The sequence below is a fragment of the Silene latifolia genome, unplaced genomic scaffold (assembly GCF_048544455.1).
Source record: "Silene latifolia isolate original U9 population unplaced genomic scaffold, ASM4854445v1 scaffold_401, whole genome shotgun sequence".
Classification (NCBI taxonomy): domain Eukaryota; kingdom Viridiplantae; phylum Streptophyta; class Magnoliopsida; order Caryophyllales; family Caryophyllaceae; genus Silene; species Silene latifolia.
Genome location: NW_027413326.1, coordinates 28,487 through 52,115, shown reverse-complemented (window position 1 = coordinate 52,115; position 23,629 = coordinate 28,487). Strand labels below are relative to the sequence as shown.

Below are 23,629 nucleotides of genomic sequence, written 5' to 3'. Positions count from 1 at the left end.
TCGCTTTATGGACGACTTCCGAAGAATAGGGATCTCCGCAAGTCGGTCAGTTGAAAGGTTATCTTAAGCTTGTTTGCGAAAGACGGTTTGAGTTTGAGTCGGTTCGGAAAACAATGTACTGTTTCCCTAAACGGTTTTTGAAATTCAAAATTGTATGTTTTGAAAATCGGGTTTTGAAATGTTTGAAAAGGTCTCGGGGACGGTGTATGGTCCTCGGGATCTCGGAAGTGTCTTGAGAAAAGGGTGTGTGCTATTCTCGGGTTTTGAAAGAGCCATCGTCGGCGCGATACGGGTTAAAAACCGTGTCTTGAATGATAGCTTTGTTGCGATTATAACGGCGTAAAAAACAACAGATTCGTTTTGAAATGGTTGTAGAAAATCGGGTTTGAAAATCGTCATTACGACGGCCTATAAAGGCGGGTTGAAATGGTTGTAAAAAACCCCGGTTTTGAAAATCGTCATTACGATGGCCTAGAAAGGCGTGTTGAAAATGGTTGTAGAAAACCGGGTTTGAAAATCGTCATTACGACGGCCTAGAAAGGCGTTTTGAAAATGGTTGTAGAAAACCGGGTTTGAAAATCGTCATTACGACGGCCTAGAAAGACGTGTTAAAGCAACGATCGGCGAAAGACCGAGTTTTGAAAAAAATGGCCATTATAACGGGACACAAAAAAGGTGTTTTTGAAAGTTTGAAAATGACACGGAAGGAGTTATGATCACATAGCACATAAGCACTCGCAGCTTTCATTATATTATGCATAATCTTTGGTGATTTATGGTTTTGGCTTAAAAGGGTGGGTAACACACCAAGCAATCAAACCTCGATTTGCGAGAGGGATACCAATCCAAACAAAATGTGTAAAAAGGGTGCCCTAGCCTCGTGCTTGAAGGTGATGAAAGCTCTTTGACGAAACATAAATGTGTATCGTCAACGTTATGCTTGACTCAATCGGGATTCAAAACGCAGGGATGAGAAAACTCACGCTCCTCCTAGCTCATACTTGACGAGAGAGCCAATTGGTTCGAAAATGGTTAGGTTATGGGCCCCAACAAGGAAGCCGACCGTGACCGTAATATCAATTAATGCATTTCAACCAAGACCTCGTTCGAGTCTCACCATTTAGGGATCACAAAGACACAAGTGTCCTAGTTCTCCCAAATGAGTCGCTCAAACCGTGGACATGGCCCACTCCATGCGTATGCCCATTTGCGCTCCCAGATCGGTTCTTCGATCTATGGACAACGGCGAACTGGTCTTTTTGAAAGCCACGCTCGCGGCGTAAGAATGCTTTAGAAACGGAAGATCATAGTTTTAGATCGGTCGGTTTCCTCTCTTTGTGGTCTCAAACGATTAGAGATGTTCACCAGTCGCCACTACAAGCATTTGTGGGATGCTTGGAACCCATTCGAATCCACTTTATACCTCGGTCAAAAATTTATAATTCGAAAGACAAAGGCTAGGGCAACAGGGTTTGACATAGGTACTAAAGATAAGGAATCGCCCTCTTTAGCATCCTATCTCTAGAATGACTCTCGACGCCCGGATAAGGTCGTCCACTATCCAAAGTTTATCACTAATACTAACTTTCGTTCGAGTAAGAGGTGAAGGTCTAATAACGTATCTTTCGATCTACTTGGGAAGCCCTTTAATCGTACATACCAATTAAAATCAATTAAAACCCTCCGCGACCGGTAAGGTGGTCCCATCGACCAACACGCGTGCCATGCCTCTGCTACAATTCCCCCTACATCGATCGATCTTGGTTGGTTGAATGCAAAAGTTGATAAAACGGGTAAATGTATGAATGCGCATCCACTATTTTACACCTAACATGTAAGCTTTATAAGTCGGTTGATTTAATCCAAGTATTAAGTATAAGATGTCGAGTTGGATTTAGCGTTGATTTGTATGCAAGACGGAAATTAAACATCCATTTACCGAATGAGGTTTATGGTGCATAACGTGATCCATTTGTCTTAGTAAAGCATTTTGCAAATATGGTGTTGAATGGGCGATTCGTCAAAATGGGATGTAAAACATCATATAAATGATCACGCCGTCCCTCTTTAGCATCCTATCTCTAGTATTCGGGTTAACCAAAGTTTCGAGTGAAGGTCGGGATCGTCCTAGACAAGTGCTAGAAGGGGTTGAATGCAAAAGTTGATAAAACGGACCGCATCCACTAGTTTACACCTAACATGTGAGCTTTATAAGTCGGTTGATTTAATCCAAGTATTAAGTATAAGATGTCGAGTTGGATTTAGCGTTGATTTGTATGCAAGACGGAAATTAAACATCCATTTACCGAATGAGGTTTATGGTGCGCCATTTGTCTTAGTAAGGCCTATTGGAATGATGCAATAGGGTCTCCCCTGGTTTGAAAATAGAAAAAGGAGTGGCCTGTTTAGGCGCGAGTCAGTCAACGATGGAAGACATATTCTGACTATTGAAAAAGTTTGTCAAATGTTTTGAAGGACGGGTGTTTGAACCCGTTTTGGTTTGAAAAGGCCGTTTAGACCGCTTTTGTGTTGATTTGAAGAACGAGACTTGAATAATCGTCATTGTTTTGACAATATTGGATGTCGAGTTCGATTTTGTAAGCTTGACATGAATAGTTTTGAAAAATAATTATGAACTAATTGTTTTAAGTTTATTTGAATATAATTAGTCAATATTCATCATCGTACTCGGGTTAAAATCCGACATGGTATGTGGAACCAAAGATGACTTTGTATTGGTGACTAATACATTTGTTGTGAAAATGTAAAGAAATGATGAAAGGCTTTAAAATACCCTCCAAAATGTAAATAAATGAAATAAAAGGCTTTAAAATACCTTTTAAAATGTAATTAAGTGAAATAAAAGGCTTTAAAATACCTTTTAAAATGTAATTAACCAAATATTATCACCGAAACACGGATTAAAGCGTCATGGTATTAAGAACCAAGGGTGAAAAATGTTTTATGGTTAAAAACTTGTAAAAATTATTTGAAAATACTTGAAATGGTAAAAACCGATTACAAATACGAAATGCAAATAAAGGAGATGAAGAGACCAAACACGGTTTGGATTTAAGGGTGAGGCAGGCTGCTTTAGGCGCGAGCCTGTGTGCTACGTAAGTAGCCTCTGCCTCAACCAAAAATCCGGTTTTAGCTCATTCTTCCCATGTTTTGGACCATGTTATGCATGATTTAGCATGTTATAGTCATGAATCATATGAAAACATGATAAAAGAAGATTTTTACACCCTCATACTTACATGCTAGGCTTATGGCGAGAAATCGACGTAAGTGTATCAACTTGTTTGGTCGGAAAACTCGGTTTAAAACCGTTTTGGTAAGTAAAAAAAGTGTTTTGTTAAGTTTAGTGATGGTGTAGTGGTCGAGATGGTCGGTCAAGTGGTTTAATGCACGATGACGGTACCAAACAATGTGTAAGGCTTGTGTTTACGATCGGTAGGTCGTAAACACGTGTCGGATTGTGACTTAGGAAGTCGGGTCTAGAATTTTAAGGGAGAAATGAGGGGGCGGACACTCGCGTAACTCTCAAATGGTGGCATTTGAGGGGTATTTATAGGAGAATGAGTGGTTGTGTGAGTTTTGAGCGACGTGGCCACCTAGGCTGCTCAAAGAGGCACGAGCCACGTCGCACGTCTTCGAGGTGTCTTGTCACTATCACACGAGGAAATCATCATTTGTTCTATCTTAGGATTTGGATGAACATGTTTGGTACTTGACTATGTAAGATTCCGGGAAATCTTAACATAGAAGCATTTGAATAGTTTGTTTTTTGTGTTTGACTCGGTTTGACTCGTTGTTGGAGTCGGGATTTGAATTTTGAGTCGGTTTCTAGTCCGGTGTCGGTTTTGACTCTAGTTAGTGTCATTGCGACCCCGTCGTCATGCAGTAAACACTCCAGGTACTTTTGAAAAGTTTTAAAATGTTTTATTTTTGAAATCGTTTTAAGTTTTCCGACGTAAAGTTGTACACAAACTGTCGATCAAACGCTGCGATTCCTAAGCATGTTGTAGTCCGATAATCATCGGGTGTTTGTTGGAGTCTCAATAGATAATGGATATCTACACTAAGTTAGAGTCAAATTTCAGACCGACTATGTCCTAGTCGGAACTCTGTCGAGTCATAAACCTGTCTTCCATTACATTTTGGGTCTTTTCAAATTCAAGTCAAGTCCTAAGGTGTCACGCCGTCATTTTGGACCCCTACCCCAATTCAGTTAGGATATAAACATTTACACACCTCGACTCACACACACGAGGCTAGCACGTCGACTCATTCCAAAATCTGTCTCTCGAATTCTCCTAATGACACGTGCGAGACACACATACCTGAACCTCGAGTCAAGTCTATCTTAATACACACGTCTTAGAATCATGTGTCATCAATCCCGTCAATCAAGTCAACCATATAAATGTCGCTCCGTCAAAGTCAATACTCGAGTTTAAGGTTAGAGTCAAACACCGTGAGTCCAAACACGAGAGGTCACTCACGACATTTCGCGATTTCACAAGTCAAGTCTAGATTTGTCGTCTTATTCTCGTGATTACTTTTTCCTTCGTATATCCTTTATTTATCGCCTTAGTATGCGTGATCCCATGTCGAATCAAGTTGTAACATGCGTCATTTTATTCTTGGAAAGAATTCTGCGATTTCCAATGAAAATGTTCAAGAACGTTTATCTGTCGTCGTCGAAGAACTAAGTACTGCAGTCATTAAGCTTCAGGCCACCATCCAAGACTTGAGCGCTCGTGTCATCAATATGAAAACAAGATAGACATGATGAAACCTTTACTACCTTCTCGTACCCCAAGGCCAGGTCATAGCTTCAACACAACTCACTCATCTAAGAAGGCCAATGAAGACAAGGGAGTTAACCTCTTGGAAACCCCACCCAGAAGGCCGGGACGAGCTCATAAGGAATTTGTTGACCTCGGAACCACATATGAAGTAGCTCTACAAAGACTGGTCTCCCAGGGAAAACTTCATCCAATTAGTCCAACCCCAGACCCTGAAAATATACTGCCTAGGTGGAAGGGCAATTCATATTGTCAGTACCATCGAGGTAGGGGACACGATACGAAGGAATGCTTTTTTCCAAAGCATATTATTCAGGATATGATCGAGGATGGCAAGCTTCCTGTACCACCTTCCGTCAAGCAATCCAAGATGATCAACCCTCTTGGGTCTAATATCACTAAACATGATGAAGAATCATCCCTAGACTATTCTCACATCCTTGATCCTTGTGACGACGAAGAAATCAATGTCCTTAAAGACAATGATATCCAAAGTGGAATGCTCATGCTTTCCATTGCCTTCAACAATAAATTTTCCAAGATAGAGGGAGCCATTGATAACCTAAACTCTCGGCTTTTTAACATGGAGAATAAATTTGATGAAATGGGTAAGAAGCTTGAGGCCCAACCTCTTAAGATGAAAAGTGTCCAGGCAGACCCTCAACCTGACAGTCCTAAGGAGAAAGCAACAAGTGAGCAATCTATTCCTACTTCTTCTCATCCAAGAATCAAAATCAACAAAGGCAACCTCATGGAGCCTTCGCCAAAGAAACCTAACAACTCTCCAAGGTCATTCGTAAAGGCTTCCGACAAGAAGGATTCACCTCCTAGGAAATTTACCAACATTGGTATTACATACAACAATGCCCTTCAGAGACCCATGGAGCGACGAATATTGAAGCCTATCGGTCCTACACCAGATCCAGAAAAGAAGTCTAGATTCTGGGATAGTAATTCCCATTGCCAGTATCAAAGGGGGAAAGGGCACGATACAGAGAAATGTTTCAAATTAAAACATGTCATTCAGGATATGATCGAAAGTGGGAAATTGTCCCTCTCAACCTTTAGCCCACAAGGCAGCTTAGGCAATCCTCATAGATATATCACTTATCAGGAAGCTCTTCTTGACTGTTATCCTTCCAGTGTTCCCAATGATGAGGACAAGGTGCTCAAATGGATGAATGCTCAAAATCAGATGTCGAAGCCCGTTTCCAGAAGAATGAATGTTCAAGCATGGGCCGATGATTACGAGTCTGGATCTAAGATCGAATCAAAGTCTGCGCCCGAGTCTTAGGCTTTCTTTCCCATGATTTTTCTAGTGTCTTTCTTCGTGTCCATTTCCATTCCTAGTGACAACCTGGAGGCTGCCCCACGAGTCACATGTCTTCTCGAGTCTATGTTAAATACATTTATTATTCATTTTAATAAAAGTACAATTTTCAATCCACATATTCTATCCTATCTCTTCCTTTACCCTTTTCCTGTGACAACAAGAATGATTTGAGACATTTTAAAATGAACAACAACAAATGAAAGTCAATGTGAGTGCACTTAAACGATGTTCCATTCCAAGTTGTAGAGGACCTGAAACTCCATGTTCTTTTCTTACCTATTCCATGTTTGGCAATAGAAACCTTGCTATACCCCAGTTTAGGACGAGCATATCTCAAGAGATTCTAGGACGAATCCAGACCATCTCCCTTGTTAACGATCCATGACGGAAGGCAAGCCCATTTCCCACAATAAACAACCTTGTGTTACTAAAGACCAACCCGTTTCACACCAAAGGTGCTAGTGTGACCCAAATCCATAGTAGCAAGAAAATCCAGACGATACGAGCCATGATCAAAGACAAAGGCTCAATCAAGAGAAACTGATGTCAATATCCAAGGATGCAGTTATGCTCGTAATCTAAGGCTAAAGAGTCAAAATAAAAAGGCTCAATCAAGAAAGTAAATATCAATATCCAAAGTCAAAGTTATCTTCAAAACCTGAATCAAAAATCTGAGCAAAAAGCCGAGATATATTCTAGACCAAGAATCTGAGTCTGAATCAAGAACAAGCCTGAAATCAAATGCTAAACGGAATAATATTGAGTTCTATCCAGACATCGATGAAGATGGTCAGCTAGCACCCTCACTTAGCACATCACATACCCTAAGTCCTTCTCAAGACCGTTACAGGGAGATAGTTAGGAATTTTGAGAGTCCTCTCAAGCTCGTCAAGTATACCCATCCTTTAGGGTCAAGACATGGAAACTTGATCCCACGTCATTTTAACCTACCTTTATGTGCTCAGGCTACATCAAGCCAAGAGACTCCATTTTTAAGCCATATTACAAGCTATAATCCCATCGAGCCTTAACTCCACAAAATCAAGCTCCAGAGATTTGCTCATCAAAGCCTCTTATTTCCGAGCCCCATATTCCAAATATCCAATCCAGTTTCACCTTGACCTGGACACGGAGTCTTCAAATACTTTGCTACCTAGAACGAGACAAACCAATATCATCCTTAGGGTTCACTAAGTGTGCTCATATGACAAGGAAATTCTTACAAACTTAGTTATACCTCTTTGGTCTATGATCAGAGGGAGTTATCTCAAATCGATTCTTCGAGTCATTAAAGGAAATTACCCTTGTGATCCATACACTTTAAGGCCCTAACAGCATAGCTTAAGCACACACTCAGAACTACGATCTGGTTTGATTTCATTCCATGTGAATACGTAGGCAGTCCTCATCGACACAACCATCCCAACTATCAACTTCCAACCCCCAATTATCAACCACCTCAACCATCAACCTTTAACCTCAATTTTAACCTTCCAACCACAATTTTCATTTCTACCTCTTTACTGGGGGCTCCTTCTCGTCGCCCAGTCTCCTTTTTACCAAATTCTAGGGTCATTTTGTCATCCTGGGGGATTCTCTTCCGAGGCGCCACCCTTCCTTTATTCCTCTCTTATTTTAAGTCGAGCTAGTACTTGATCCGAACAATGACAAAGGTCTTATATCAATTATCCAAGTTATCGTGCCTCAAGAGGGGTCTCTTTTACAGCAAACGATGGCGAAAGATGTCCAAGTAGACAGCCGGTCCATGGCTCATACCTTGCCTTTATATGTTGTAATATCCCGAAAAAAAAAAAGACTAATATGAAATAATATATATACTCCTTTTATATATCTTATATTCTATATGACATACTACTAAACACATTTATAACTAGACACATATTTTAACCATATCTTTTTACCATAATATTTATTGGATGAGAACTATGACACATATGCATTAACTTACTTCATCTACATGATATGGTCTATTTGATCTAATCTTGTAGAATGCTTATCTTTACATAACTTGGCTATTAAGATTTGTAAGAAGAAAAACAAAAACACAACACCATCACCATGCTCATAAATCGACCTATGAGTAGTATAAATAGGTTATGAGACCTTCTCTTTATATATAAAAATGAGAAGGAAAATGAGGGAGTCATATATGGTACTCTGTGCATATATTTCCCTTACTACGTCTAAGTACTCCGTATATAATAATCATAAGGTATGATTTTGGGACCTTTCGTCAGTAGAAATAAGTAATCATAAGTAGAGATTATTGTATAGTATTATCGACTGTATAATGTTATATTATCATTATGTTACTCACATGTTATATTAACTGTCTTTGTATGAACATATGACTGTCATGTTAGTACTTATGTTATGATGTACTATTGGCCAATTGTAGCATTCGAGATACGATTACGGGAGAGAGATGACATTATAAATTTATCTTGTGTACATGGAAGGGGCCACGGCCTCATGTAAACTAAGGTTCTGATTATTACAGGTGAAAGTGCCTGGGGGTTTACACGGGTCTTAAACCTGGGATCCTGTGTACATGGAGGAGGGCTTAGCCCAAGGGAGTTTCTACTCCGTAATGTCTCTTTATTCAGTAATGGTACACCGGTATAATTGTAAAGTGAGTTATTGCATGCTGAAATGACAGGTTTTGCATGTCTATTTTATGATTCTATTGTACCCATGTGACCTATGACACAACCTTGTGAGACATTATTAAAATATTAAAATGAGGAAAGTAAGGCCGGTGGAGGTGACCGGAGTCATACTCAGCCTGTGGTTGATTGATTCCGTTACTTTCATTCTTTTTCAGGTACAAGTGTCGGAGAAGGACAAGTGTGAGGAATTTCAGATAGGATCAATGACCTAATAGGATGAATATGTAATAGAGTTATTAGTTTTTAACTTTAACTTTGTATTTATCTATATTCTTGTAATAGCCTTGTATTTTCCAGATGGGAAATACGGCGGTGACGCCCTATTATTCCGCTGCTGTCTATTATTAATAAAAAGAGCTATTTTGAGCTACTTGTCTGCTTTTCGGGGGCGTTACATATTTCTCTATCATTCTTGCAATTCTTCTACCTTTGGAACTGATACGCATTATCACCCACACTTGGCTAGGGGTTGCGCATACTTAAGCAAAGTCGGTCAAATTTATCCATGTGTCGCGTCAGTCAAACCTAAGTCTACATTTCGCTTCCGTATAAGGTCCGTGTCCGCGTCAGTCATGAGTCCATTGAATATGCATAACGCATTACAAATTCCATCTTTATTTCAAATTTTAAACAAAGAAAGAGCTTTCAAAATTTGTTTGTTTCCATGTGCTAATTGTTTGCTATTTGCCTATTAGATTGCGTTCTTATGTGGCCACTAACCATGCAGGTGAGTATTGGAAGCAGTGCTCGCTCCAACTGGGGGCTACGCTCAAGTCTTCATTCTCCCCAGCGACAGTCAAGATATTCCCCAGCAGTATTCGCAGTATTGCTCAAGGTTTCTTCCATGACGATCAAGATGTTCCTAATCGTCAATGTGTTCACCAACAAGAATTCATGATCACTAAATACAGTTCATGAGCTTCTCCCTTTTATTTTCCTCAACGATGCTAAGGACGCGTCGTTGTCGATACCTTTAATTGCCTCAGCGATGCTAAGGACGCGTCGTTGTCGATCCTTTGTTTTCTCCTCAGCAGTGCCAAGGACGCGCCGTTGTTGACCCAATATATGATTCTTCCCCGCGGAGTTCAAGAGAAACAATTCCCAAAGAGTTCTTTACTTTTAGATAACCCTTTCAGGATAAACCTTCAGATCTTTCAGGAACTTGCCTTAATCTTTCAGACAACCCTTTGGATAACCTTCAGATGATCCTTTCTCTCTTTAGATAATCCTTTAATCTTTCAAACAACCCTTCAGATGACCCTTCAGATAACCTTTAGATAACCCTTTCAGGATAATCCTTCCTTCAGCCTTATCCCTTCAAATAATCCTTTATTCCTTCAGGAAACTTTCGGATAATCCTTTCAGTCCCCTTCAGATAACCCCTTCAGTAATTTCCAGAAGTTCTTTTCAGTTAAGTCCTCATATTCAGTCCTTCAGAGAGTTATCCTTCCTTTCCTTTAGAGATAGCCTTCAGAGTTAGCCTTCAGAAGTGTTAAGAAGTTTCTTCAGAAATCCCTGTAACCCCTAATGCCTTCAGACATCAAGTTATCTTCAGACCAAAGAGTTTTGCCGAAGCGTCTTCAGTCTCGTTTCACCCAGGGGTGTCTCTGGTATGGTTTCTTCTTATGGCTGGCGAGCTTCCTCACGTAGTCTAATGGACTTTAAACGACCCTCGCCGGAAGTCGACAGACTCTAAAATGTTCCCGATGACAGGTCTTTGGCTCAGACCCCTTGAGTTGCCTCGTGTCGCCATAGTCGTCAGGTTGTAATCTTCGATTGACCTGTGGGCTATACTTTGACTTTTGCCTTGTCCAAGCCTCAGTCAAAGTAGGGACTCTATAGACACCTCATTTCTATACCTCCCGCCAAACACCCAGTGATGATTGGGCTGTATGTTTAGCATATGTCGCGATTTTATGACGTTTTGTAAATCGGTTAATAAAAGGTAACTCGTACACTTGTGTCTACCTCTTGGTTGTCATCTAGGTGTCATTACGGTCGTTTTGGCAGTAATTAGAGTACATTTGTAGTCCGGGTCGGAAACAGTCTTCATTTCCTAAAACCATCAAATCCGAAGTCAGAAAGCAATGTGCTTGTCTACCTAAGATTAGGATGTCATAAAATGTTATGAGTATATCTCATTTTGAGTCCCATGTCACTTCTTTGGGCTAAACTTAAAGTTTACATTACAAAATGTGCATTTCATTTAGCTAAAATGACAACCCGACATTTAGGCCCATTTTACGAGGTGATAACGACTTTTTTGGGTCTGGCCTATTTCACAGAAAGTTCTAGATCTCTCTCTCAAATTTCCAACGCCACCAGAATCACCTTAATCCGAGTCTTGTAGAGAAAGTTATGCCTAAAATACGACAGGCTGTCAAACGTGTTTTCTTGCGCAGAAGAATACTACGCGAGAAAGGACGCAGTAAGTGCTGCGCCTCTTCCAAGGATCGCAACACCTGCTGCGCCTTTTCTCAAGGCTTTCTTTTTGCCCAAGTTTCCGTGTTTCAACCTAAGTCGGTTGTTTCCGGATCTTTCTTTCCTATTCCTTTCCAAATTCTACCCTTACCATAATTCCTCTGTGTGACTAGTATAAATAGAGGCCTTCGCCTCACATATTTTTCACGCGAGTGTCCGCCCTTCTCTTCTCTCTTTGCATTCTAGACCGCGCTCTTGCTTATCGACGCCTACGTGCTTGATCAATCGACCACGAAAGCTCAGATCATTCTGAGTACCAGTCACGTTGCATAGACCAACCAATTTGACCACTACACCATAATTAATCAATCTTTCAATTCCTTTTTCAAGGGCACTTTCATATTTGCATAGATCGAGTCGAGTTACCACTAAAAACCGATTACGTTAAATCTCGCGACACTAACATGTAAGTCTGAGGGTGTAAAAACCTATTTTATTTATTGTACTTTTATTTTGTATCATTAATGTAAGATTTATATCAAGAGCACGTTCAAAACCGTCTTAAATAAAACATTCCTTAAAACCGTATTTATAAATCGGGGGAGGTCTGACGTCGAGAAGAAACGCAACAGCAGCTGCGCCTCTTCGAAGAATCGCAGCATATGCTGCACCTCTTCCTGAGGCTGCCGCTACTCCTGCTCTACTTCTTCCTCCTCGACCTTCTGCAATCTTTCTTATTTTTCTTATTTCTTTCTTTCTTTTGTTCGTATCAGTACATAAATCATCTTTTAATTAATCCTTTCAAATTATAACGTTTAACTCGACTTAAATCCCTTATAATCAATATTTGCGGGTTTTCGTCATCTTATTCAAACCCAAATTTTAGAGGTTCGATTCGTTCATATCGATTCTCAGGAATTCACCTTGTGTATATAATCTTATTTATTCGGTTTATTTCGTTTTCAAGTACAAAGTTTGTTCCTTTTTTAAATCCAACATGAGTTCGTTATAATCATGTAAACCGCTGTAAATTCTCACCTTTAATTCGTTTTATGACGGTTCCAGATGTATATAATCTGTTAAATCACTTCAACTTGAGTCCTAATATCAATAATCGACCTTAAATTTACCAATGAACGATAACAACATGCGGTTCCGACTTCACAGCCAGAGCCAAACTCAAGAACAGACGCAGGAAGTGATGCGCCTCTTCCAGAGGACGCAGCAGATGCTGCGCCTGTTCTGGGTTGGCTTCTGTCCCTTAACTCTTTCTCGCTTTGACGTAGCTTCTAACTACGTATTTAATCAACTATTAACCATATTATCGACTTCTAATCTGACGTAGTTTTCACCTTTTATTTCCAATTTTATTTTCTTTATTTTCTTCTTCACAAGTCCCGTTTTGAGCGTGCTTTTGACGTAAACCACATAAGCTTTGTAAGCCTTGTAATTCTTGTAATTTTAATTATTGTATCTCTTTTTTTATTTATCGCTTATGTATGATTTAATTGTATGGCTTTCATATGTAATTTAATCTAACATCTACTTCGACCAAATTGTTTGCTAAACTACGTGTTAGCCGACATAGTCTAATTTCACATGCTAGGATTAATCTATGTTTGTTGCATTGCATGCATATAATCGACGACATATAAAATATGAACGATTTCCCTAATCATTAGTAGAGGCCGCTATCGAGGCGGGCGGGAATAGGTGTTCGATTAAAAAGATTCCTAATATGTACCCTCACCCCTTACTCCAGATCTCTGTGAACATCCGTGTTCATTGGCATCCACGAGAGTCATTCTAGACATAGAATGCTAAGGGGAATGAGTTCTTAGTGTTCATATCACTACTTTGTGTCTTGACATGGCACGAGGTATTCGAATGGTTCCAATTTCCCATAAAAATTGGTGGCGACTCCACAAATGCAGGCTCATTCAAGCCCTTTCGCTCGCGCCGCGGGTGGCCCATGTCCACACTCTTTGAGCAAAGATTGGAAGCACAAGCAGAAGAAATGATGAAGAGAATGGAGGAACATTTTCAACTAATGCAACAACAACTTAGTTGTCACGACAACATTACTCCCCGTCCTAACCCCGATAAGAACCCGTTTGGTGGTAATGGAGGTGCTAGAATGCAAGTAGGTTAGAAGTTATTAGATGTTAACTATGTGTCAAGTGTTCGATTAGTAGACTTATATGATGTTTGACGGATGGATTAGTGCCAAGTATATGGAGTAGTATCTAAGTGTGTGGATTACTTTGGTTTAGTTATAATATCGGACTTTTCGATTGAAATTTCCTTGGTGGCCTTCCGATTTGTGTTGATAGCTAGATATTGATTTTGTGCAGGGTTAGATAGTGGTAAGAGAAAAGATCGAGTTCATAAATGAGACACAAGAGATGAGAGAGAATCTAGAGAGAAGTTACGATTCTAACTGATTTCTTCCACCTTCAGCAATGGCGAGGACGAAGAAACAAAATAATAATCTCAATCAAAATAATAATCACCAAAGTAGTAATAGTAATCAAAATCATCATAAAAAGTCAGCGATTAAAGCTGCTAGTACTAGTACGAATAATAATAATACTACGACGAATTCACCTAAATCAGGAGGGAAACCAGCGCTCTGGGTTTCGCCTTTGCGATTTGAGATGGATTTGGAAACTATTGAGGAAGAATCTGAAGTGGTTGAGGATGAGGAATCCATGAATGTGGAAGACTCTGCTCGACCTCTGTTGAAACTAAGTAAGGACGACGTTGAAGGTGAGATACGATACTGGTCAACCTCTGTTTTCTGCTATATTTTAGGGGCGAATCCACCCAACTCTGTGGTTTCGGGGTTTGTCAAGCGGGTATGGCGGTCTAATGGAGTTGATAAGGTGTCGTTTTTGCCTAATGGGATTTTCATAGTGCGATTTAAAACCAAGGAGCAACAACAGCAAGTGCTAAATACTGGACACTTACTTTTTGATAGCAAACCTGTTATCATTAAGGAATGGAATCCAGATGTAGCCCTTATTAAGCATGATGTGAAACAGGTTCCTGTATGGATGAAGCTTTACGGTTTGGAGATCAAATTTTAGGGTAAAGAGTGCCTAAAGAAATTGAGTGGAGAAGTAGGCAAATTCATCAAATGTGATGACGCCACTTCTAAACGTAGTTTCTTTGGGTATGCTAGAATCCTGATTGAGGTCCAAATTGGGCAAAATTTCCCTAAGGAATTGAGTTTTGTTGATGAACTAGGATTGCTACATAAGATACGGGTAGATTATGACTGGCTGCATGTATCTTGTGTGCAATGTAAAGGTATGGGACATGTTGCGGAACATTGCAGAAAAGGTGAAGGTAACAAACCCCAGAGGAAGGTTTGAAAACCTAGACCTCATACTGTGAAACCTGTAGTACAGAACCCACCACCAAAACCTGCTGGCACTCCAAGAGCACGGGTGGTACAGCCTGTGAGTGTGTGTACACCTGTGGTCCAGCCTGTTGTAACACCAATTGTTACACCTGTTGTACCTGTGCCAAAGCAGTTTGAGGGGAGTTCCTTTCCTAGAAGAATTCTGACTAGAATGATGAGACAGGAGGCACCTGAGAGCAGGCCACCCTCAGCTAATGGAATGACTTTTTTGGATTCTTTAAACATGACTATTTCTAGGAGTGTGAGTGCTGGAAAACGTGGATTGAGGAGGATTCAAGCAGAAAATGGTTAAGTTGGGTTTTTGGAACATAAGAGGAATGAATAGTATGAATAAACAATTAGAAATAAAGTGGTTTCTCAACCAGAATAATATAGGGCTTTTTGGTCTTTTAGAAACTAAAATAAGAGGCAGTAATTGGTTAAAAGTTAATAATGTAGTTTGTGATTCTTGGGCTATTTGCACTAACATTAGCCATCACAAAAGGGGTAGGATTTGGCTAATTTGGCAGCCTTCTCAGGTTGAGGTTAATATGCAGATTGTAACTGCGCAAATAATTCATGCTAAGGTTTTTGACAAAATTAGGGCCTGTCATTTCTTGTTTACCCTTGTCTATGGATTTAATAAAGACAAGGAGATGGAGAGTCTTTGGGAGTCCTTAATATCAATTGGGAAAGGGGTTGCTAGTAGTTTGATGGTGTGTGGGGATTTCAATAACCTCATGCATCGGAATGAGACAATAGGTGGAGCTGAGGTGAATTGGCATGATGTTCTCCCTATGAGGCAGATGGCAACTAGTTGTGAATTAACTGAGTTGAAAACTATTGGGGCTTTTTTTACTTGGAATAACAAGCATGAGAATGCTTCAAAAGTCTATAGTAAAATTGATAGAGTTTTGATAAATGCTGAATGGTTGAATGACTTCCTTGACTGTTATGCCAACTTCCTTCCTGAAGGTCTGTTTGATCACTGCCCCTGTGTGATCTCCTTTCAGGAAGAGAAGGATGGAAAGGGTAGTCCATTTAAGTACTTCAATATGTGGTCTCTGGTGGATGATTTTCATAAGGTGGTAGAGACTCAATGGAAGAAGCATGTTAAGGGTACCCCTATGTTTCAGGTCATTCAGAAGCTAAAATCCCTGAAACATAATTTAAAGCAGCTAGATAAACAAAATTTTAGTGACATTGAGAATATTACTCATGTGACTGAAATTGCTTTATAGGGATTTCAGAAACAGCTTAGACATGATCCTTTGAATAAGGAGCTCTGTGATGCTGAAGCTGCGTGTGCACAAGATCTTAGATTACTAAAGAATGCTTGTGCCCAATACCTTCAGCAAAAGTCTAAAGAAAAGTGGATGGATGAGGGTGATTCTAACTCTGCATTTTTTCATGCTAGTATTAAGCATAGGAGAATGAAGAATAGAGTTTACCAGATTAAGAGTATGAATGGAATGCTGTGTACTCACCAGGATGAGATTCAATGTGCTTTTGTAGAGTACTATGGCACTCTTTTAGGAACTTCTAAACTTGTTGTGCCTGTTAATATGGATGTTGTCAGGCAAGGGGCTTGCCTAACCAGTGAGCATCATACCATTTTACAAGCCCCTGTCACTGAAGATGAAATTAAGACTGCATTATTCTCAATTCCTGGTACCAAAGCACCTGGACCAGATGGATATAGTAGATCAGTTCTTCAAAGATGCATGGGCCATCATTGGGAAGGGTATTATTGCTGCTGTGAAGAGTGTTTTTATCTCTGGGAAACTGCATAAAGCTTGTAATGCCACTGTCCTCACTTTGATACCTAAGGTGGATGTCCCTGAGCATGTTACTCAATTTCGGCCAATTGCCTGTTGCAACACTATTTATAAATGTGTTGCAAAGGTCATTTGCAATAGATTGAGTACTATTCTACCAGATATTGTTAGCCCATTTCAAAGTGCCTTTATAAAAAGTAGGGACATTGTGGGAAATGTGCTAATTTGTCAAGATTTGATAAGATTGTATAAAAGGAAAGCCTGTTCACCTAGGGTAATGATGAAGATTGATCTACAAAAGGCTTATGACTCTATTAAATGGGAGTTCCTTAGACAAATGTTGAGTGCTCTTAACTTTCCCATCCATAGTTTGGAGCTTATTATGCAATGTGTGAGTACCTCCACCTATTCCATGGCTTTGAATGGGAATGTGTTTGGGTGTTTTCATGGAAAGCGTGGGCTTAGACAAGGGGATCCCCTGTCCCCCCTTCTATTTACTATATACTTGGACTACCTTAGTAGAATCTTAGTCTGGGTATAGAGGAGGAAAGAGTTCAGATACCATCCCCTTTGTAAAAGAGTGCAGCTGAGTCATCTATGCTTTGCAGATGACTTAGTTATGTTCTGCAGAGGTGATGTCCCATTTGTACTGTTGATGCTGAGGGCTTTTAAAACTTTCTCTTTAGCTTCTGGCTTGGTTATGAATCAGGGAAAATCTGAAATTTATTGCAATGGGGTTGATAATCATACACTATCAATGTTGGTTAGGATCTCTGGCATGCATAGAGGTAAAACTCCTTTCAAATATTTGAGAGTAAATATTTTTCCCAAAAGATTGGGTGTGAATGATTGCCAATGCCTCATTGATAAAGTTACTACCAGAATAAGAAGTTTGGGGGCAAGAAAACTGTCCTATGCTGGTAGAGTGGTGGTGATTAAGGCTGTTCTAAGTACACTACATAACTACTGGGCTCGAATTTTTATCCTTCCTAAAACTATCCTTGCAAGGAATGAGTGCCTATGCAGGCAGTTTCTTTGGCATGGCACTGAAATGAAGGAGAGTCCATCACTGGTTGCCTGGGATCAAATCTGCAAACCAAAAAAGAATGGAGGACTTGGGTTGAAGCATCTTTATTGGTGGAATATTGCTACAGTAGCCAAATATGTATGGTGGATTGCCAAAAACACTGATCATCTATGGGTCCGTTGGATTCATGTTGTTTATATAAAAGATAAAGATTGGGAGGATTATGCACCGAGCAGTGGAGCTAGCTGGGCATGGAGAAGGATTTGGGCATGGAGAAGGATTTGCCGCAATCTTTACAAAAAACATGCTCTTACGAGATCTAGGCAGATATCAAGAAGCATATCGGTGGTGCGGAACAAAATGCCGTTTTGAAGGGTTTGTTCCTAAAGACCTTTAACGGTAAAACACAATATGTTCAGTGACACTCTCTTACTGAATATACAATTAAACTAGGGTACTCTTGGCTTGTTTATGAGGGTATGGATGTTTCATGGCATGCTTGGACCTCTAACAAATTGATTGTCCCAAAACATGGTTTCATTCTCTGGTTGATGGCTCATAGGAGGCTATTAACACAGGATAGATTAATTCGAATTGGGATTTTACAACTGAATTGTTGCTATCTATGTGGGGATGCTGAAGAGAGTTTGGAGCATTTGTTCTTTCAATGTCCATTTAAGCAACTCACATTTCTTTCTTCGTCTTTTTCATCATTTGATGCTTGACTATACTTTTTCATTTCTTTTTGCATTTTTTCAATTCTTTTCTTTTTCCCTTTTTTTCCTTCACCTCCATTGGCTTCAATTCCCAAAGATAAGGGCACCTCAACACAAGTAGTAAATCACTAGCTCAACAAAGGTAGGCAATTTTATATGTGGCTAGGAAAGAGGGCAATTTTTGGGCAATATATAAGCACATACTGTCTTGGTGGGTGCATAAGAAGTGGAACAAAGAGGTGCAGATCTTGACAAATACTTAGATGTAACGCACATCAAGAGGAGAAACTACAAATACTTAGATAAGACTTATAGATGCAACAAACATGCTTACTGTCAAGATCAAGTCTATTTTTTTCAAAATCCATCTCTCACCCACTATGTCAAGATATCCCTATGTAAGCAAACCCCAAAATGTGCGATTCATTAGCTTTAATTCATATGGTGGTGCAGGAACAAATGCCGTTTTGAAGGGTTTGTTCCTATGCCAACAGTGTTGATGAAGGGATGCAAGAAGGAAATACAGATGAGGCTAAGTAGCTGTAGACATCAGTCCAAATTTCCAAAAACAAATGATTTGTTTAACAGAATATGTAGTAATTGATGGTGGGTACCTTAGGCTTTGTATCCTTACTTAAGGTAAGGTTGTAAGTGTCAAATTGTATGGGTGTTTATGATCTTTAATGAAAGCTTACATTTTCCCAAAAAAAAAAAAAAGATAGTGGTAAGAGAAAAAAAATATGTATTAAATTTGAGACCGCGTTCAATCCGGTTCCAAAAAATAGAATTTGTTACCAGATTTTCAGACTATCATATGTCGGTCTCAAATTCCACAAAACGGTCTCAAAATCGGTTTTGAGACTATTTTTCCTACTTTTGAAACCGCTTGAGGCGGTCTCAAAAACACGTGTTTCTTGTAGTGTGCGTGATCTTATTGACATCGGACTCCTCACTGGAAAAACACTCACACTCATATTATGAATAAGGCAATTATATGTGAATGTGACACTCTCCTATCTACGACTCAAGAGAATGCGCCCCAATCTAGTATGGTAAACATTCCAAATCAACAAGACAATACTAATCATAATCAAATATGCACAAGAAAAGAAGCCAAGTACAAAGAAGAAGGCTAGGGGAAATAGGTAAGAAGGTGGACAAATATTTTTGGTCATGTGGAGCTAATGTCAAGCTAGTAACTAACCAAAAATTGCAAAGATGCTTATTCCAAATCTTAACCTTTCCCAAGAGCAAGAACTAGAGCCAAAAATAGGATGATGACTCATTTTTTTCATTATAGCACAAGAGACTACTTTCTAAAAACAATATATCTCAAACATGGAAGCAACTCACATTTCTTTCTTCGTCTTTTTCATCATTTGTCTCATTTTTTCATGCTTGTTTCTTTCTTTCTTTTTCATTTCTTTTTGCATTTTTTCAATTCTTTTCTTTTTCCCTTTTTTTTCCTTCACCTCCATTCACCAAATTACGGGAATCAGCAATCCCGTAACAACAATGCTCACAATAATGATAAATAACCATATCCCAAAGATAAGGGCACCCCAACACAAGTAGTAAATCACTAGCTCAACAAAGGTAGGCAATTATATATGTGGCTAGGAAAGAGGGCAATTTTTGGGCAATATATGCAAGCAAAACAAGTGAATGGCTTTAAAATACAATCATGACAACTCGACTTTCAAAAGAGACTCGTAAAGGATCGGAAATAAACTTATTAATCGTGAACTTATTAAAATTAAAAATTAACGGAACTCGAATTATGATGAATTAATTAATTAGCTAACTCATAAGAAGTGGAACAAAGACCATACTTGTGCGTATAGATGTAACGCACATCAAGAAGAGAAACTACAAACACCTAGATAAGACCGGATATAGATGCATCGACCTTTGGAGGCTCTAATTTACCATATATGTAGCTTACCAATGTCAAGATCAAGTCTATTTTTTTCAAAATCCATCTCTCACCCACTATGTCAAGATATCCCTATGTAAGCAAACCCGTAAAATGTGCGATTCATTAGCTTAAAATAATGAAAATGCAAGGAAAGATGACATTATGCATAAGACAAAAGGGTGAACACAACAAACACTTCTTATGAAATTTTTTCAATTTTCAAAATTTTCAGTTTTGTAGATTTCCCATAACTAGACTCACTAAATCCCTCCCCCAAGCTAGAACAACACATTGTTCTCAATTTGTAAAATAAAGAAGGACACCCAACCAGGAGAGATCCACTAAGAAAACAAAGGGTAATAACCGGTCGGGAAATGATAAGAAATTTAAAAAAGATAAGTCAAGATGTGAGACTAAAAGAGTCGAAATAAAGAAAGGAAAGAAAGCATACAACCGCTTAAGTCTCTAAAGGTCACGCCTATTAGCGTAGCTTCCCCAAGCTAGCTTGAAAATCGGGTTTCCCTAAAGGTCCAATCAAGTAGCAAAGTACCTACCAAAGAATGAATTGACAAAGACTTCTCAACAAAGGAAAAGACAAGCTACTACATACGAAAGCAAGCTAAATTTCTTATTGTTCTAACTATTACATCAAAACCAAATTGAAATTGCAATTGTCCGAAAACTGTAAATTATCTTAAAAAGCATAAATAAAACAAATTTTCCTAAATGAATATCCATTATCTTCTAAAAAGCATGTCAACGCCCTTAGAAGTTGATCATATTCCTACACATGATAAATACACAAGCATTTGTAAGCAATTGATAAGATATAAGCACGAAAGATCAAAGGCAAGAAAGGATTACTCTTATCAAAATTCCCATGAGAGATTTCAAATAGAACCACCGTACTCCACTCGTCAGCAAGAGATGGAGCATCATGCTTAAGACCATAATTATTAATGGTCTCAAATTGGTGGTATGAAAACTCTAAGTTGTAGGACACATCAAAAATGGGAGGTTCATCCCACTTGACCTCTATATTAGCATCACTAAGTCCTCCATCAACTTCGAATGGGTCAACTACATCCCATGTGAAAGGTATTTCAAAGGTTTCACATGTCTCGTGTAAAACCTTATCTATTTCACTATGGTCGGGCCCAACATCATCCATGGCACTTGTGTCAACTACCTCCTCCACGAAATGGTTAATTGGAACGACAATAGGGGGAATTTCGATAGTGAAATTCGGACCATCGTCATCGTCATCCAATAATTCAAAATGGTTAGGGGGAGACGACTTACATTGGAAGGTTGGGAAAGCATAAGGAGAGGAAATAAGCTCACATTGGCTCGCTTCCTTTTGAGAAAGTTGTTCCAAACGAGCTTGAAACACTTTGAGCTCCTCTTGCATACGCCACACATCGAAATACACCTAGGACCTAGCGTGCTAACTCCCGACTTTAACTAAAAGGGACAAAGAGTCCAAACTTGAAGATCCATAAAATCTAAGAAATTCCAAAGTTTCGGCCCGATCATGTAGTAGACACTCCCATTACTCAAGTTTAGAGCCAAATCATGGGTCTCAAAATCCATGCCACCAAGCACGAAATGACCTAAGTAATCTCCATCAAGGACATGCCCAAGGGAGACGAGACCATCACAAAAATAGTAGAACCTACTAATGGACAAGATAGTCATGAAAAGGCTCATCTTTAAGTTGTGGGACGAATTAAGTAATTCATTATGAAAGGCCAAGCTTTATTACCTACAAAATAGACACTAAAACTACAAAGAAACAAAACCAAGTATAAGACCATCTCACGTGAGAAGATCCCAAGGAACAAGTGTTCCTCGAGATAAAATATGATAGAATTCAAAACTAATTAGCAAACAAAACTTTGCTCCCGAACAACGGCAAACTAATTAACCAAAATTTGAAAATTTGATAAGTAATATTGCTTGTCATTTATGACTAACAAATCTTACACCTAATCAAAGATAAATACCCTAGACACAAATGAATGTAGTAATAGGGGTCGAACACAAGGAGATGGGAGTTATTAAACAAGTTGTTACAGAGTGAATTATATCAAGGTCTGTTAACATATGATTAATTGGTTGGATAATGGAAGAAAACAATAATGATAAAGAAATAGTCTAGGGAGGTCGGATCACACATGCAAATTATGTAAATGCTCATACAATCGTTAATTGTTTAGGCTTAAAGACAACCACCTCTCGGCTTTATTGTCAACCAAATGGGTTGAGTCCTAGATTATTAACTCTCGTTATGCTAAGCATATATATATAAATCTAAATGATGTAATTAAATTCAAAATAGTTAAAAGAATTTTATCCAACTTAATAAAATACGAAATCCATACTAAGACATGTTTAGTCTAATTCAATTCAAAATAGAACGTGCCTCTCGACTTATAAAAGTGAATTAACAAATTTAATCTAAGATAATGATCATTTATCAAAGACTAACAATACAATGCAAACATGTGAAAGAAACAATGAAATGATATTATAGCATCCTAGTTCAACAATTGCAAGAACTACTTATGCATGGTTTCCCTCATTCCCTAGATAAATTAACTACTCTTGCATAATGTAAATTAAACTAATGACAAATGATAAAGTCACCATATTTAGTAAATGGAAATGACAAAGGAATAACAAAGAAGTACTAGAAATGAGATTACCTTTATAATGGAAATAGAACTTGAATATAGAAGAACAAATACTTGAAATGGAGATTGTAGATGAACTTGAAATGTTTAAAGGAAATTACAATAAGGAAATGCTTAAAGGAAATCTAATCTAACCTAAACTAAGAACTGAAATAAGAGTATTAAAGTGGTGTAGAAAGTGTGTAAGAAGTGTGTTTGAAGTCCCGGATCAACACCCTTTATATAGGAGTGAAGGGAGTAACGTAAACAATCAAAAGGAGGCTAACCCCGATCGGAGCCACCCCACCCCGATCGGAGTCATGGGTTTTCTCTTTATTTCTCTTAATTCCTCATTAATCAACACCAAGTATCCTATGCTCCGTAATTAATCTCCTTAATCACCCGAGTTAAGAGCATCATTTGGCCTCCTAAGAGCATCTCCAAGCTTGACTCTTGGACTTTACTTTGGATCATTTTGCATATCAACCCAAGCTTCATACTTCTTACCCAGGCTTGGAAATTACCAAATTGCCCTTCCGAGGTCATGCTTAGTCTTTTTAGCCTCGTGAACTCTTGTGCTTGCTACTTTGACGGGAAAAAGCTACTAAAACCTTAATTTCCTACAAAACACAATGAAAACAAGCAAATACAACTAGAACACGGAATTAGCTCACAAACACTAACATTAGTGCAAATGACATGTAAAACAGAGCTAAAATAGGAGGTTAAAATGTATATAAAATGGACCTATCAGTGTACTCACAGGTCAAGGTCCAAAGTCTAAAGAGGGGTTGAGATTGCTATGGTGATAGGTGTTATCTATCAGGTGTGGCACCATAGAAACAAGTGCA

General features: G+C 38.9%; 1 protein-coding gene across 1 annotated transcript; it reads left to right on the top strand.

Moving 5' to 3' along the window:
• Window positions 1-15,011: 15,011 nt before the first annotated feature.
• LOC141639463 (uncharacterized) lies at window positions 15,012-17,841 on the top strand. Its single transcript, XM_074448583.1, has 3 exons — window positions 15,012-15,800; window positions 15,906-16,408; window positions 17,073-17,841. The coding sequence occupies exons 1-3, from the start codon at window positions 15,012-15,014 to the stop codon at window positions 17,839-17,841; spliced, it is 2,061 nt and encodes a 686-aa protein (XP_074304684.1).
• Window positions 17,842-23,629: the final 5,788 nt, after the last annotated feature.